The 17,951-nt window shown below is 37.6% G+C and overlaps 2 protein-coding genes and 1 pseudogene across 6 annotated transcripts; 2 read left to right on the top strand and 1 right to left on the bottom strand.

Annotated features, from left to right (window-relative positions):
* Positions 1–5,264, top strand: LOC126632674 (probable magnesium transporter NIPA4). The gene is made up of 9 exons (XM_050303120.1): positions 1–560; positions 1,323–1,379; positions 2,338–2,428; positions 2,503–2,663; positions 2,805–2,932; positions 3,043–3,180; positions 4,119–4,211; positions 4,608–4,713; positions 4,875–5,264. The coding sequence occupies exons 1-9, from the start codon at positions 386–388 to the stop codon at positions 4,979–4,981; spliced, it is 1,056 nt and encodes a 351-aa protein (XP_050159077.1). The 5' UTR covers positions 1–385; the 3' UTR covers positions 4,982–5,264.
* A 736-nt stretch (positions 5,265–6,000) lies between these two features.
* LOC126632676 (uncharacterized) lies at positions 6,001–9,655 on the bottom strand (annotated as a pseudogene).
* A 1,097-nt stretch (positions 9,656–10,752) lies between these two features.
* LOC126632380 (protein EI24 homolog) lies at positions 10,753–17,951 on the top strand. 5 transcript variants are annotated; one of them, XM_050302759.1, is made up of 11 exons: positions 10,755–11,037; positions 11,249–11,314; positions 12,393–12,543; positions 12,910–12,962; positions 13,236–13,370; positions 13,508–13,571; positions 13,762–13,847; positions 13,948–14,030; positions 16,815–16,891; positions 16,999–17,101; positions 17,471–17,951. In XM_050302759.1, the coding sequence occupies exons 1-11, from the start codon at positions 10,916–10,918 to the stop codon at positions 17,572–17,574; spliced, it is 1,044 nt and encodes a 347-aa protein (XP_050158716.1). In that variant the 5' UTR covers positions 10,755–10,915; the 3' UTR covers positions 17,575–17,951. The 5 variants fall into 5 exon arrangements, with proteins under 5 accessions (XP_050158719.1, XP_050158721.1, XP_050158716.1 ...); XM_050302760.1 differs by having other exon boundaries at positions 10,758–11,037; positions 16,986–17,101; XM_050302762.1 differs by lacking the exon at positions 12,393–12,543 and having other exon boundaries at positions 10,753–11,037.

The following is a 17,951-nucleotide window of genomic DNA, read 5'->3' as shown; positions in this document are numbered from 1 at the left end:
ATAAAAATCCAAATATATTCGATTCCCAATTAGCACACACGACGTACCACCTCTCTCTCTCTCTCTCTCTCTCTCTTGTTATCTCCTTCGCCTTCCGATCTACTACAGCTGTATATAATTTCAGTACTCACCGCCAACTCCCAGCGCCGACATTATCTTCAACCGCTTCTCCATCTACATCTCTGTATGCTGTAAAACGACGATCCAGCGAGCGAGCGTGCTTTCCCAACTCACCCCGAGTCCCGGCCGATAAGAAAATCGGCCTCTCATTTCGGGGGTATTTTGCACTCTTGCGAAAGTAATGATACACTCGAAGCGTATGAGCAGATAAGAAGAAGAAAGAGGGGGGTTTTTAGGGTTTTTGAATTTGGGGTATTTCTCGGCCATGGCGACCGAGGGTCAGAGCCCCCCGATGAGCTGGAGAGACTCGTACAAGGGGATGTCCTCTGACAACATCAACGGTTTGATTCTTGCTTTGTCTTCAAGTTTGTTTATCGGTGCTAGTTTCATTGTGAAGAAGAAGGGGTTGAAAAAGGCCGGGGCTTCTGGCATCAGAGCAGGTTCGTAATTCAAATATGCTTGTCTGGGTCACTTATAAAGTTCAATTTCTCAACTTTTTTATTATTCTGATGTGGGATTGTCAATGGAGCAACTGGGTGTTTGAGTTTGTGCTCGAATTGTTGTAAGTTTCAAAATTTACGGCGAATCGAGTGAAAAATGGAATATGGGTTAGAATGTAAACCAGTCCTGATTGGTGGGCAAGGCTTTTCTATTTAGTAGATTGAAGTTTATAAGTTAATTGAAGTATCACTTGAAATTACAATCACTTGGCTTTACATTATTGTGTTACACTACAAATCTATGACTCAGTTGATTCGAATTGAAAATTTTATATATCTTTCATCCCGAAATCATTTATCAAATCAAGTATTGCAATATGGTCTCTAAGTGAATGTTAGCTGCTGATCTTGTGTAGAAGATTGTTTTGATCGAACATTTTCAGGATATTGACCCTTATGATCATGTCATATTTCTCCTGTTTATGGGTGTTTTCTTCTTTTTATATGGCATGTTACTGATCATGTCATATTTCTCCTGTTTACTTCTGTGGTATTTTAATGCATCACCCTAGCTGTTGTGATAAAAAAAATCCCAGTATCCAAACAACATATAGACAGCAATTGGTTTTTGTATGCTCTAGATAATTTCAGCTTTTCTTTCATGCCTTTGGTTCTTGTCTATTCTTTGTGCTTTATGCGTTTCCGTATTCCGTTCGTGTTTGACAGTGGATAATATGTATGAATCATTTACATGTTTGGCAGGAGTCGGAGGATATTCTTACCTATACGAGCCACTTTGGTGGGTGGGCATGATAACGAGTGAGTTGAATATTTTTCTTTTTCAGTTACGTGATCAATGAAAACCAATTATTTGTTTCTCTGTCGGACTATTATTTCTATTTATGTTACCGAAAGGTACTAAAGTTGTTTTGAATAGTATAGAAAAACAAATGATGTTTTCTATCATGTATGTAGAACACTGAACATACAAACATGTGGATCATAGTGGACAAATGTTTGATGAAGTAAAACTGGTACACTTCTAGACAAGCTTCAAAATCAGGGAAAGAAAGGGCGTTGGGGAAATTTATTTTACAAGATCGTAATTCAGGGAAAGCCTTTTACACCATTAGACAATAAGTGGGCACACCTGTCATTGAAAATTACTTTGTGGATCATAGTGGACAAATGTTTGATGCAGTAAAACTGGTACACTTCTAGACAAGCTTCAAAATCAGGGAAAGAAAGGGTGTTGGGGAAATTTATTTTACAAGATCGTAATTCAGGGAAAGCCTTTTACACCATTAGACAATAAGTGGGCACACCTGTCATTGAAAATTACTTCATGATCTATAAATTTAAGTCTTTAAGGGTATACTTCTAGTTTTGGCTAACCTTGGTGAGGGAAATTCAAGCATTTTCAGAGAGCCTTGACAGTAAAATCATTCCTTCCCGCCGGAAACAATAGACCAACGGAGGCAATATGTAGACCAATGTCTGCAGTTTACTCATTAACCTCAGTGTGACTAGAATCCGATCAAAACTTCGGGGTGGCTTAGCATGGATTTCTAGATTATTGTTGCAATAAAGTAGTTTCTTTCTCAGAAAAATAAATAGGAATGACAGATTGTTCTCAAGTATCTACATGCAAATTTATAGTTGGCCACAGAAACAAGCATTTTATAGTCCAAGGAACCAAATGGGTATTTATGTGTCTTATAGTCATGAACTTATTTTTGAAAAGGAAGATTCTGACTGACAATTGCCATTTTGACAGTGATTGTTGGGGAAATTGCTAATTTTGCGGCTTATGCTTTTGCACCAGCTATACTAGTAACTCCTCTTGGTGCTCTCAGCATAATTATCAGGCATGATAAAAATTCATTTATCCATATTGTTGCTTCTTTTAGTGTTTAGTGCTGATCGTAATATTATCTTGCAGTGCTGTGCTTGCACATATTATTTTACGTGAGAGGCTTCATATTTTTGGTGTTCTTGGTTGCGCTTTGTGTGTTGTGGGTTCTACAACGATTGTTTTACATGCTCCTCAAGAACGTATGATTGAATCTGTTACAGAAGTTTGGGATCTTGCCATGGAACCAGGTAATTGGGTCATTTTCTGCATCTAATTGTTCTTTTATTGTATTTTATTCTTAATTCATGTTTTAATGTATTGTTGTTGCTCTTTTGGCTACATTAAAAGGAAAAGGGATAATTTCCGATAATCATAATTGTTTGTTGTAGGTTTTCTCTTGTATGCAGCTTTGGTCATAACTGCTGTGTTTATACTTATATTCCACTTTATCCCGCAATATGGCCAGACACACATAATGGTCTACATTGGAGTTTGTTCCCTTGTTGGTTCCTTATCGGTATGCATTGCTGTATACTTATATTAATTTCAAGTACTCGTGCTTTATCTGTGTCATGTCGTCCTCTTCTCAAATGTGTTTTTTCAAACTCTAAAGGTGTCCTTTGACAGGTCATGAGTGTTAAAGCACTTGGAATTGCTTTGAAGTTGACATTATCGGGCATGAATCAGCTAGTTTACCCCCAAACTTGGGTCTTCACTTTAGTTGTCATTTCTTGTGTGCTTACCCAAATGAATTATTTGAATAAGGTAAGTATTAGTCATTTTTCTGTCCTTGTGTTAATATTTATATTTGTTATTATTTTTATCTTCCAAATAAGCACTTGGACATGCTTGAAGTTGTTATTGTCGAGCATGAATCAACTAGTTTATTCCTACACTCTGGTATACATTTCAGCTATCATAAATTTTGTGCTTACCCAAATAAATTAGTTATCATAAGGATTACTTCTTTGGCCAAACGCAAGTCTTAGTCTTTCAAAAATGCTTTTAGTTGACACTTTGTCCTCTCTCCCAATAAAAAATTTCGAACGGAGAGAAAAAAATGGAAGAGAAAAAAACTTAATGATAATGCCAACAATCAGAAAATGATCTAAGGATTATTGAGGAAGGCCTGAAATTGGAAAAAGTCTAATCATGAAGTTGTTACTTTCTTGGTTCTTCCACAATTGCATTTGTTTTTGTCCACAGCTAGCGGAACAATGCAGTATGTCACAGATTTTCAGCAACGATATGCAGATATGCTTTATTGTGGCAAAACTGCAATAGATCACATTGTGTGATTGTGGTTATTGGCTTCTTTGTAAGCAAGTGTTTTTGTAATTTCATACTCAACAAGTATTACTCCCTGATAACTGTTCTGTTTCTTTTGGATAGGAAACTCATGTTTCAATCCAACATTACAAACATAATGAATTGGTTAAATGACCAGCAATCTAAATAACTATCATAGATGGCGAGGTAGCCCAGTCCTAAGTAAGTATACAAGAACTTAGGTATAGTAAGAGAATAATAATTCGAATGTTGGAGTAGAAACTGGACGTTGGACTTTAACTTGCCATATAGGCCATTGAGGGTTTGGTTTTTGATCATTTGACATCTCTGTTTAAGATGCCCTTAACTCATTTATGAGGAGTTGGGTTTTCACCTCCTATATATTTTGATAGGTGTTTTCCTTTCCGTCGCAGGCACTTGATACTTTCAACACAGCTGTGGTATCTCCTATATACTATGTTATGTTCACATCACTAACTATTCTGGCTAGTGTTATCATGTTCAAGGTATATTCTTTTTCGCAGATTGTATTGGTACCCTTTCTATTTCTCTGTTTCTTTTTGGTTTGTTAATATAGTTTCTCTCATTATTTAGAGTTAGAACTCGTCTGTCATGAAATACATATCTCATAGAGGGGGTATAAATTGAAATTATAAGCTAGTCCTACTAATCTTTCTATGTCTTTTTTGAAGAAAAAAGTTGTTCATTACATCTCTCTCTCTCTCTCTCTCTCTCTCTCTCTCTCTCTCTCTCTCTCTCTCTCTCTCTCTCTCTCTAGCCCACATAGTTTCTGTGTTTTTGTTTTGAATAATCCAGATTTCCTTTTCTTCTACCCGGGTTACAATATTTCACATGAATAGATATCCATTTGCAACTTATCATGTGGCATTCTGTACTTTCAGGATTGGGACAGACAGAGTCCAACTCAGGTTGTCACCGAAATGTGTGGGTTTGTAACCATCCTTGGAGGAACTTTTCTTCTTCACAGAACGAAGGATATGGTTGATGGTATGCTTCCTTAAATATTTTTGTCACTGATGGTTTATCGTCAATCTTAGATTGTTAACAAACGGACCTGTGGTTGGGTGTGTGGTATTTCATGAGAACAATTAATTAATTTTTTTTGTGGATTCTGAACCTTGGATTGGTTATTTTATCAAATTGTGTAGGTTTGCCAACATCAGTGTCCTCCGTGCGACTATCTAAGCATGCAGATGAAGATGGAATCGATGGTTCTGAAGGCATCCCTCTTAGACGGCAGAATAATTCCTTATAGCTGACATCTGCCTTCCCCACAAGCTTGGTTGCTTCTTTCTTGAGGACCTTGCTAAGCGAATCTGTATTCTATGGAGCATCGTATCTAGCCCACCTACCGAATCATATGTTTTTCGATACTTTCAGAGATTGGTAAGAGTTTCCTCCTTTTTGTTACAGTTACAGCCCACTTCTTGAGCAAGACATTCGCTGGGATTGTAATTTTGCGCGAATTGGTTTTGCGGTGTATCTTGGCTAACATTTGCCATTCAATGAATTTCGAAGAAAATCATACCCCCTTTCCACCCTGAACTTGTGTTTATTGTCTCTGTACTACTTGTTATTGCGGTCCCAATGAAAGTTGGATACCTTGGATAATGACTGTGTTCACGGTTCTATGGCGCCTTTCTTGGTGCAGAGGCCGCCGCATGAAATTCCTTGTTTTTTTTGGGTTGAAACTTGAAACCGTGTGATCTTGTTTCCCTTTTGTTTTGAAGGGAGGGAAGCCTCTAAATACATCTTGCCTCGTTCATTTCACGCTGCATTGATTACATCGCATTGTAAATTTTCCCTATCACGTGAACTATAAATACGGAATCATTTTGCGTTTCGTGAGTTTGATTTTACTTCCTAAGTACATCTTGCCTTGTTATTTTACTTTCTAAAACTCAAAAATCGGTCTACGTTACCTTAATTATGTTAATTTTGTTATGTAAGTTAGATTTGGGTGCACCAAGCTAATCAATTTCTTTATTATTTTTCTCATCTCTACAACTCGTCAACCGAAGAAAATTCCATTCTTAAGTTCTTTCTCTTAAGCTTAATATTTTTTTATTGTTAAATGTTAACACATAGTAGAGATTTATAATCAAATTTATGGGCACATGTGGTATATCTTATTAGGTGGTGGGTCCCACAAATGTTCTAGATAGAGACTTCTAAGTTTCAAAAAGACAAGACGAGACGAGAGAGTTACAAGTCAAAGTGGAACAAATTGTGAGTTTCAACGAGTAAAGTGATACTTTTGAGTTACTGACAAAATGAAATCAAAATCAAATTCTAAAATGCATGGTAAAAATAAGCCTAAAAACAATCCACATTTTGACAGATGTAAAAAGTTCCTATCTATGACGATTCATCCGGTAATCCGAGCTTGCACGACAAACTTGTGCAGTCACATGAAACCGCAGAAATTTGAATAAACTTCATGATGTTAAAGGTACCATGTACAGACTATATGCACTTGTTCAATATGCGTGTATTCCTGTGTCAAGGCCTTTTAATTTCAGACTACATACACGTATATTGAACCATACGCATCTTAATATTTCTATATCAACACATAAACATAAAACGTTTCTAGCATCGTTCATCGGGCAACAAAATTGTGTAAATCATTTTCCTTTCCCACATTTTATTGCATGTAATGTGCCATAAGCTTTAGCACCTTGCGGTAAGTCGTAACCGCACCAAGCGTTTGGCCTCGGTGGTGTCTTCCGGGAAGATGAAGATACAGGGAGAGAGCTACACTTAATCATCTTGGGTGTGAATCTGACGGTGCTTTTGCTTCAAAAGACTAGAGACAGAAGCACAGTGTTTTGAGTTGTAATTGCATTTCTCGCAGCACGCCTGCAGCTGTTCAATGAATTTCAGGCACCTGCAAAGTATAAGCACTGGTTACAAGTCAATAGTCAAAAGAAACTAAAAGAACATAATGCATAAGAATCATCATGAACGCATGACGTTTGACGTGGACAATTTATGCCAACAACGATCCTTTACTCCGTAAGCATCTAGGGTTCCTCGAACAATGTGATATCTCACACCGGGTAAATCCTTAACCCTTCCCCCTCTTACTAAGACTACAGAATGTTCTTGAAAATTATGGCCAATACTAGGTATATAACAAGTGATTTCAAATCCAGAGGTTAAGCGTACTCTGGCAACTTTATGTAAGGCTGAGTTTGATTTTTTGGAGGTGATAGTGGAAAAGTTGACAGATAAGTCACTCTTACTACCAAGTTAAAGCAGAAGTAGGCCGCATGCAGTAGCAAACTTTTAGCCAAGGGGGCGCAACACCAGAATCAACTGTTACGAAAATGACAGCTTACACACTATAAACATGGAAGTACCAGTTCGGTTTTGAATGCATTTAAGTCACTCTTTTAAATGGCAGTAGAAGGTAACATCACTCAATGTTGTGGGACTCAGATGCCAAAACTTAAATAGGTAGCTAAATATTTGTATAAATGATGATCAAGTTCGCACATAATCAAGATCCGACATCAAACAACAACAACAACAACAACAAAGCTTTATCTCACTAAGTGGGATCGGCTGTATGAATCCTAGAATGCAACCGAGATCGGTTTTGAACCAACCCTAACCATGATCCAACATATTAAAAACAAATACTTGATGGACCGGATCATAAAGGTTCTAGTTTGATAACTAGGAGAACGCCTTACATATAGAATAACGAGAAATGTTGTGAGATTCCGACCATATTCAGACCATGTACTTTTATGCATCGGTTTGACACTGAAATAGTGAAAGGTGCATCAATCACAGAACTTTTGGCTATCAACGACCAGAGGTTTGCTTCTATGAATAAAACATATAAGAGGAAACATGTATGAAGAATCAAAAAGACAAGCTGGAAGAGAATTCTCTCAGTAAGGTCATAGCTAGTGAATGTGACCTCGTACTATCCACGTACCAGACACTCCTAAGCAACTGTTTCTAAAGACCACCTAAGATAACGGGAGTGTTAGAAGTTCCTTTCATTACTATGTTGAAGAAAGAGACGGCAATTTCTCTACTCGGTCATGTTTTCTTGTTTGATAAATCTCATATGCATAAGATAGGGAAACAAATCCTAATCACTTTAGCAGGAGACCCTTAGGGCGCGTTTGTTAGGAAGGATTTGCTCGGATAGCATAACTCACTGGAATCAAGGCATATTGAATGAAAAACCGGACTACAACTTCTGAGGGTCTGCAGATACTCGTCGAGCTCCTCATTGCCCCAATCTTCCCTGTAGGCTCCCCGCTCCGCCAGCGCGACAACTGTCCAAATCATTTGACGCTTCTTCTCACGAATTGGATTTGAACCAATATCAAGCTACTTGCCTTTTAGTAGATCGTGAGGGGATCATCGTCCTCCTTATTATAGTCCTCCTTAAAAATGCACCCTTTCTGATTCTTTAACACCCCGGATTCGGCAACGGGTCTAGCAGCATACTGAAATCATCTCAAGTTACTATATCCCCGGAGCTAACCCTTTGAGCAAGGCTTTGTGCTATGTCCAACCAGGTGTATCGGTCACGAGTAAGGGAATCCTTGAAATACGACTCTGCCTTTAATCGCAGAGTCTCGGCTGAGTCCAGCGGATGCGCCTGTGGTAGGTCGATGTCAGCCACAAAGTTCGGGATTTGTGGCTGGATCTGGATGTGGTTCTTTAACCTGCGACGAATCCCTTTCAGTCCAAGTTGAATGTAGAAGATGGAACAATGAGGAAGGAAAGTTATCCCTTTTAATCGACAGTATTCCTTCATGAGCAACCCATTTTCTACCCTCAACTTGGACTAAATTTTTGGAGCGTGTCAAGGTCCTATCCAATATGCCTTTGATCTAGCAATTATCCTATCCAGCCCAATCATCCCTAACAAACACGCCCTTTTACTGTCTTATTGTATAAATAACAAACTGGAAGAGAAGAACGAACGGGAGTTGTGAAGCAAGCAGACACACACACTGGTAAATAGACCTGTAAACAGGTCGAGTTTATTGGGTTTGGGTCGGGTTGAACCCGACCCGTTAAGTTAACGGGTCACCCGAACCCAACCCGTTAAGCTAATGGGTCACCCGAACCTGACCCGTTAAGCTAACGGGTCACCCGTTTCACCCGTTAACATATATATTTTTTTTTTTGCATAAAGTTTATTTTTTGTTATTAAGATTTTATTAAAATTACTAAAATATCCTTAACTAATGGGTGCTAACGGGTGTTAACGGGTCCTAACGGGTCTAACGGGTTGACCCAAAGTGACCCATTATTTAATGGGTTGTTAACGGGTTCACCCGTTAACGACCCGACCCGTTAAGCATCCACCCAAATACAAATATTAACGGGTTGGATCGGATCGAATTAACGGGTTGGGTCCAAAATGCCAGGCCTACTGGTAAACCCCTAACCAGCTACAAATAACAAAGTAAAAAATTTATCGATGTCCACGTTAAATTATCGGTGACCAACTTTTTAAGAAGTGTATTTTTGTCAAACTAAACCCTTCACTTCATTTGACTGGGATATTGACATATTTTTTTACGAAAGAACCTCAAAATTTACGGTAGAAAAAACTCAGCCACCACTTTATCGATTTTCATTGTCAGGATGAAAATGAGAAGTGATGCCAATTCACTATTTTGACTAAAAAGCCATAAGAAAGTGGCGGTGTTAGAAATGTCCCACTATTTCTCGGCAAGCAAAGAATATTTTCTCGTTAACCAAACAAGGGATACAGATAATAAAGAGGAGGAGGAAAAAGAGGATGGACGTACTTTTACGGGAGGAAGTTGTTCTTGGAGAGGCATGCTTGAATGTAGCAGGCTTCTTTCTTGCACGGCTCCTTGCTTTCTTGCTGCACCATCTCTTCTCTCTCTCTCTCTCTCTCTCTCTCTCTATAACATTCGACCGTCGGAAATGTCCGCTCCTGCGCCCGGTTTCTTTTTCTTATATTTATTGGTCTCACAGACCGACCGACCGGTCTTACCACGTGTGCCGCTTCTGTCATGGACCGGCTTATTCGTTTTCTTGGGAACACTCGGACTCGAACCAGTTCGAATTTTGGAAATTTTTTTTATCCTCTACTTCCACAAAATTTAAACTTTACCTCTTTTATTATGTCTTACTTTAGATTTTGTATCATCTATGTCCCGTCAAGTGAATTGAGAAATATATTAGTTTCGAGAACTTTTGATCTTTTTGACACGATAATATTTTGGCCAAATTGGATAAATAGTTCTTGTAGTGATAGAACATTCAGAAGGTAACTTCTTGGTAAAAACAAACTAAATTTTAAACTCTCGTAGTGTAAACTACTAAGAAATTTAATTCAAAAATGAGATTCTCATTAAATCTCCGTTAGAATTTAAACTCCTACATTCCCATCCTCCCTCATCCACTGTCTTTCACTCACTCCTCTTCAATCAACCCCACCTCCTTTTTCTCTATCGTCACAACTCACGACCCACCCACCATTCGCACCATTTCTATCTTATACTATATTTTTAAAGGAAAACTAATAAAAATGGTTTGAAAACTTTTAGTTTTAACGATAAAGATAAAATAAAGGGTAAAGTGAATAGTATCAATATTGACTTTTTATTGTAAAAATGTGGTTTTTCGTTAAAGTGAACAGTACCAGGAGCTTTTCGTTAAAGTTTCCTATTTTTAATTGGTTCAATTTCAATTTGGGGTAGAAGTAAGGACCTATTTTAATTGGACACAATGAATTTATTTATTTCTTACATGGACACCAATCGTTGTAATGTGAGGTATTTTTCATCTCTACATGGAATTTACAAGGTATTTATTCATTACTTACATGTCGTAAAACAAAGTGCTACGTCAAAAACAAGAACCGTTCTTTTGATGGTTAGACCGCTGAAGGGACCAATAGTGTACAAATTTCGAACTTTAGGGGTTATTTGATATTATAATTTTGTGGATGATCCAAAGTTAAAACTAAAGAGTAAAGAGGGTGCAAGATGTAATTAAACGTTTTCCAACTGTTTGTAGAACCAAATAATGATTGCTGACGTGACGCGCAGTATATAAGATACCTTCTCCTCCCGGTTCTCCTAAAAACAGAAGCTCCTCCGTCCTCCGTCCTTCGACCTCCGTCCTCCGTCCTCCGTCTCTCTCACAATCACAGACACAGACACAGCAAAAAATGGAAGCTAAGAAGCCATGGATAAACGCTTTCAGAGCAAAATCAAAGCAAGCCACGCTGCTTTGGCTCGAGGGCTTCCGAGAGGCCTGCTGCCTTCACCGCGTTCTCATCCTCTGCCACCGGTCTCTCTCTCTCCTCTCTCCTCTCTCCTCTCTCTAGAAATATTTACTTTAATCGCACGCTTTAATTGTTTGATTAATTTCGGTTTAACTGCCTTTACTTCTTGTTTGGTTGCCGAGAAAGCGGAGCAAGCAAGAGAAGAAAATTTGCTTTCTTTTGCTTATGTTTTAATTAGTTAATATTTTATTTATCATCTTTAATTTGTTATGGCAGGTCGAGAAAGCTTATGATTCGAACAGGACAGTGTTTTCTATTAAACGGCTTCATTTTCTTAGGAAGGTAAATTTCTCTCTGTTTTTCTCATGAGTCATGAAAGTGAAAACAGTTTAATGCTTCAAGGAATGGCTTTGAATTGTAGTTTTATAAATCCGTGAAATTTCGTGTGCTTTGCTCGTATTTTTCGGCAGTTACAAAAATTTCCCTTGATTGTGATGTTTTAGACTAGTCATTTAGTCCATCTTCTGATTTTTCTGTGTTATTGGTATGGTTTGATTAAACTGAGTAGTTTTAGGCCGTAAAATTTCCTAGAAGTTGTATCTTCTTAGAGATGCGAGCGAGTTGATTATTTTGCCAAAGCTGTAGGGTGCTCAATATAAGATGCATTTTATCAGGTTTTGTTAATCTTTCTGCGAATATGAAGAACTACTTGATAACCACTTTTTAATGATTATACTACGATTGAGAGTGATTGTGGCAATCTACTACTCCTCAAAGTATTTACAAAGATGAGCGACTGGTGTCCAAATTTTGATCTTGCGTTCTTTCTATTTCATCTGGTTAGGATGAAAAATGTCAATTTAGGAAGGACAAAGGAAAGCAAATCGAGGTTTGCTGTACTAAATTAAGATGGACTTCGGTCAAGGGAAAATATTGTAACACATGTAGAAGCTATGAATGATGTTGATCAAAGCAGAGGGATAAGAATGATAGAAGAAGGTGCACTTTATCTAATTGGTGAAGAGAATACTTTTGAGTCTTTGACATCAAAGTGAAATAGACTGAATGAAGGAACTTTAATGTGATGATATAGGCGATTCTTTTGCCTGATATTATCGAGGTTTAAATGAATCAGTTAAATTAACGATTTTTATGTCACAATTTGGCTCAACTTTTCTATCTATATAAATGGCCTAGTTTTTTTGTTCCTGCTGAAGGTAAATGTCAATGCTGTCAAGCTTTTTGATGCTTATATGGTTGCCTTGCCTTAGTTTTCATTTCCCAGTATTACCTCTACATAGACATCATGTAAAGTAAAAGCTACTTATAAAAGTGCTTCCAGTGTTTTGCTGGACAAAGTGCATCCTAAATCTGCATGTGTTAGTAATGAAATTCAATTCCCTAATCTGTCTCTTCGCAGTATAATTATCCTTAACTCAGTCATCATCCCAACTCTACACTGGATATTACCTGATAGATGCCTAGAATATAGTTCTCAAGAACTCTGCTCATTTGGTGGTATATTGAAATTTTATTCCTTCTTGCGGCAGGGACTTGTACAACTCTTTTATGTGAGTATGCAGCCAATTTAAGGTCCTCATTTAGTGCATAGATGTCATTCTATTGAATATTTCTTAGTAGGAAAATGGATGAATATGGATTTTGTGTAATGTTTTGCCTAAAATTAAGTTTTGTAATCTTTCGCGATGTGGCTAAAGAAAGTGTTTAGGGTATGCATCATGTAATATCTGGATGTTTAAATTCTTTGTTTCTGATTATATTTTGTACTGGTATGTAATCTCGGTTAGTTTGTTATCTTATAAATATTTCTTTATCATTATAGATGCCTGAATTACTGAAGGGATTTAATCCCTTTCTCAACTCACAGAACATATAATTTTTGTTTATTTCATTTATTATTTATTTTTGCTTTGCAGGTAACTTGGTTCTACCCGCTATACGTATTCAGCATTATCCTGAGCAACATCTGGTACTCAACAAATTACCCCCTTATGCTTCATTGTTGTACCCCTACATTATTTACTTGATTCTGTTTTAACTACCATTGGAATGAACTGAGCCCTAGTAAGGTTCACATCTATATCTTGCAGTGCTGAATGTTAAAAGTTCTGGAGGTCACTATGATCCTTTAGTTGTTAATATATGATAATTTGTTTAAAGTTCTGCATGTCTTGATATGCCTTTTCTTTTTCCAATTTCTACCATGTGATTATCCAAATCTACAATTTTATTTTAACTGAAGGTACAACGACATTGCTAAGTATGGATTTTCTTCAATGGGGAGGTCCGCGCCAACCACATTGGATCCTGTCAGACAAAATGAGGCATTGGTCTTACAAAATATTGTTGGTCCGGAAAGACCTGCTGGCCTGGGAGGGTAATTAACTTATTCTTAAATAGAGCTTACGTTTTTTATTATTGTTATTAGTTTTTATATTTATTATTTCTGACATTTCTTGTTGGATAGATATTTATATATCTCATGAGTTGTGTATGCATCTGTTTAATCTGCAGGGTCATGATTGGCATAGGAGAGCAGGTGTATTCAGTACTTCTTTTGAGTTGTTTCTTCCTAGAGGTATATATATCTTTTATTCTGTATTTATTTGGGTTTATGGAATTATAGAGGGAGGAACAGGAATTAGATTTCATACTTGTTGGACTTAGAGAACGATAGAGAGAAAGAGAGAGGAGCTTATTTTCAAATTGCAATATGCTCCATGGTTTATGTGTCACTTTATGAATGACAGGCTTGATGGCTTCTGCAGGTATATGTGACAGGATTTATACCGTATGTTGGGATGGCACTAAATTTTCTGCTTCTGTCCTGGATGTATGCTTATTACTGTTTCGAGTACGTGGTTCATATACCCTTCGGATTAATAAATTGCACTCACTAATTGCCTAGATAAGTGTGCTAATGCACCTTTTTTTTTTTTTTTTTTTGAACTCAGGTACAAATGGAATTTTTCTGAAGTTCGTCTTGAAAAACGGCTGGATTTCTTTGAATCTAACTGGGCTTTTTTTGCTGGTTTTGGTAAATATATTTCCATTCTGGTGTGATTTTCAGTTCATATGCATTTTTTCCCTTCTAGTGAACTATTATTTCTTGTATACAGTTTCCTGGGCCACATTATCCGGTGTTTATTTCCACGTTGAAAATTATGCTAATATAGATCTTCACTTAGAATTTTACTTTTGCAGCTTCCTCATGACACATACAACAACAACAAAGCCTTTTCCCACTAAGTGGGGTCGGCTATATGAATCCTAGAACGTCATTGCGCTCGGTCCTTATCTCCGCTACACCCATTTTATGTATGTGTTGATGGTTCACCATCCAACATTCTGTGCCATACAGCATCGCCGGCCTTATTGCCGTCCTATAAAATTTTCCCTTGAGCTTCAGTGGCATACGGCGGTCACACAACACACCGGATGCACTCTTCCACTTCATCCATCCAGCTTGTATTCTATGGTTGAGATCTCCATCTAATTCTCTGTTATTTTGCAAGATAGATCCTAGGTAGCGAAAGCAGTCGCTCTTTGGTATTTTCTGATCTCCGATCCTCACCCCTAACTCATTTTGGCCTCCATTTGCACTGAACTTGCACTCCATATATTCTGTCTTTGATTGGCTTAGGCGAAGACCTTTAGATTCCAACACTTCTCTCCAAAGGTTAAGCTTCGCATTTACCCCTTCCTGAGTTTCGTCTATCAACACTATATCGTCTACGAAAAGCATACACCAAGGAATATCATCTTGAATATATCTTGTTAACTCATCCATTACCAACGCAAAAAGGTAAGGACTTAAGGATGAGCCTTGATGTAATCCTACAGTTATGGGGAAGCTTTCGGTTTGTCCTTCATGAGTTCTTACGGCAGTCTTTGCTCCATCATACATATCCTTTATAACTTGGATATATGCTACTCGTACTCCTTTCTTCTCTAAAATTCTCCAAAGAATGTCTCTTGGGACCCTATCATACGCTTTCTCCAAATCTATAAAGACCATGTGTAAATCCTTTTTCCCATTTCTATATCTTTCCATCAATCTTCGTAAGAGATAGATTGTCTCCATGGTTGAGCGTCCTGGCATGAACCCGAATTGGTTGTTCGAAACCCATGTCTCTTGCCTCAATCTATGCTCAATGACTCTCTCCCAGAGCTTCATTGTATGACTCATTACCTTAATACCCCTATAGTTCATGCAATTTTGTACGTCGTCCTTATTCCTGTAGATAGACACCAAAGTGCTCTTTCGCCACTCATTTAGCATCTTTTTCGTTTTCAAAATCCTATTGAAAAGGTCAATGAACCATGCTATACCTGTCTCTCCCAAGACTTTCCACACTTCGATCGGTATATCATCTGGGCCCACTGCTTTTCTATGCTTCATCTTTTTCAAAGCTTCAACCACTTCTTCCTTCCTGATTCGACGGTAAAAGGAGTAGTTTCTACACTCTTCTGAGTTACTCAACTCCCCTAAAGAAGTACTCCTTTCATGTCCTTCATTGAAAAGATTATGAAAATAACCTCTCCATCTGTCTTTGACCGCGTTCTCTGTAGCAAGAACCTTTCCATCCTCATCCTTGATGCACCTCACTTGGTGTAGGTCCCTTGTCTTCTTTTCCCTTGCTCTAGCTAGTTTATAGATATCCAACTCTCCTTCTTTGGTATCTAGTCGCTTATACATATCGTCATAAGCCGCTAACTTAGCTTCTCTCACAGCTTTCTTCGCCTCTTGTTTCACTCTTCTATACCTTTCACAATTTTCATCAGTCCTATCCTTGTATAAGGCTTTACAACATTCCTTCTTAGCCTTCACCTTTGTTTGTAGCTCCTCATTCCACCACCAAGATTCCTTTTGGTGTGGAGCAAAGCCCTTTGACTCTCCTAATACCTCTTTTGCTACTTTTCGGATACAACTAGCCATGGAATCCCACCTTTGGCTAGCTTCCCCCTCTCTATCCCACACGCACTGGGTGATTACTTTCTCTTTGAAAATGGCTTGTTTTTCTCCTTTTAGATTCCACCATCTAGTCCTTGGGCACTTCCAAGTCTTGTTCTTTTTTCTCTCTTTTGATATGCGCATCCATCACCAACAAGCGATATTGATTAGCCAAGCTCTCTCCCGGTATAACTTTGTAATCCTTACAAGTTATACGATCCCCTTTCCTCATTAGAAGAAAATCTATTTGTGTTTTTGACGACCCACTCTTGTAGGTGATCACATGTTCTTCTCTCTTCTTAAAGAAAGTGTTGGCTAAGAAGAGATCATATGCCATTGCAAAATCCAAGATAGCTGCCCCATCATTGTTTCTCTCCCCATACAAGATAGCTTCCTCATGACACATGCTTGTAGAATTTCACTTTTTATTTTCGGTCAGTTCTTTTTTCACTTATTTGGAATCAACATGTGATCAACTATATTTGATGGTTGATTTTGTTTGGTTTGAAAGGAAAAAACGAAGAGATAATATTTAAAGTACTCATTGCGTCTTATTTTATGGTATTGAATCGCTGTTGTGGGGCTGAAATCAAGGTGTTTAAAGTATATGATGTTTATTAGGTTGTGAGCAAGCCAAAAAGCAAAATAATATAATAATTATGACAATAATATAAATAAAAGCCGAGACAGTTAAAAATAAACCCTCTTGAAATGCAATATTTTGAATACTTCAATATTTTGACTTCAAGAGCGTGTCATATGGGACTATGTTCTAGATATTTTAGGCACGTAAACATTTCTGTATAACCTATATTTAACATTCGTCTACATATTTGGAGGTTATTAACGTCCTCTATGGTTCTGCAGGGAGCCCTTGCGTTCTGCCTATACTCTTTTTCTCACCTCTTGTGAGCTACGGATTTATGGCAATTATCTTTCCATTGGTATATTTTTCTTTTTACTTTATTAGCTATTGACTCTGCATAAAACTTGACTATGATCTTGCTATTCACATGTGGTAACCATAGATGTTTTCAGTTTGTTTTGACAGCAACGGGCTCAGAGGCTGAGCAAGTTATTTCTTCTCAAAGGACAAAATGGGAAGGTGCTGGGTTGGGAAAGCTTCCAATATTTAATGCTGCAGATAACCTATCGTAAGCCCCTCATTACTTAATGAATATATGATCTCTGTGTTTCAAATATGTTAATTCATACTTGATTTTTGGGTTCTTTTTTTGTGGATAATTCTAAAAGAAATATCGTAAGCCCCTCATCCGCCCTCATTCCTTGTTTGTTCTTGAATTATAGAGCTCTAGTATTTATATGTAATAACTTTATGCTTAAGCGTGAAAGGAGGGTGTAGGTTCTCAAATTTAAAACTGCTATATTAATGAAATTATTGACAATATGCTCAGTATTATATGGTTGGTCCTGAAATTGAGGAAGTAGCATTATTTGAGTTCTAATAGGATTACGGAAAGTGACAATTCTATCTGTTTTGACACTCGATTGATCTTGTACAGGATGCGGGTTTTGTCTCTGTTTCCCCTGGAATCCCAGGAGTTACTTCAGAAAAAGAAAGATCGCTAAAGTTTGGCTTAGTGTTTACGCAATTGTAAAAAAGTAAGTCAATTTTTTTCTCTTTGGCCGTAAGGTTTCTATTGTGCTCCCATTCAATCAACAAAGTTGTAGATGTGTTGCGTTGCGTTGCAGTCTTTATCTGATTGATATGATAATAATTTCTTAATTTAAATGCAATGGTTCAAGATAGGGCGTCATCGGAAGGGTTTCATGGTTCCATTCTGTATATTGTACATAGAAACTAGGTGTTGATCAAACTTTATCAAATGTATAGAAATAGTATTTCATCAAAGACCGATTTCATGGGTCAAATTTCATGAGCATATCGTGTTGCAACGCCATGTTCGTTTGCAATTCGGTTATCGTGATTTCACCCGTTGTTATGGAACTTTCATATGCAATGCCATGTTCGTTTTTCGGTTC

Source organism: Malus sylvestris, chromosome 8 (genome assembly GCF_916048215.2).
Source record: "Malus sylvestris chromosome 8, drMalSylv7.2, whole genome shotgun sequence".
Lineage (NCBI taxonomy): Eukaryota > Viridiplantae > Streptophyta > Magnoliopsida > Rosales > Rosaceae > Malus > Malus sylvestris.
The sequence above is the reverse complement of the archived record's forward strand: the minus strand, read 5'-3'. Positions and strand labels throughout refer to the sequence as shown.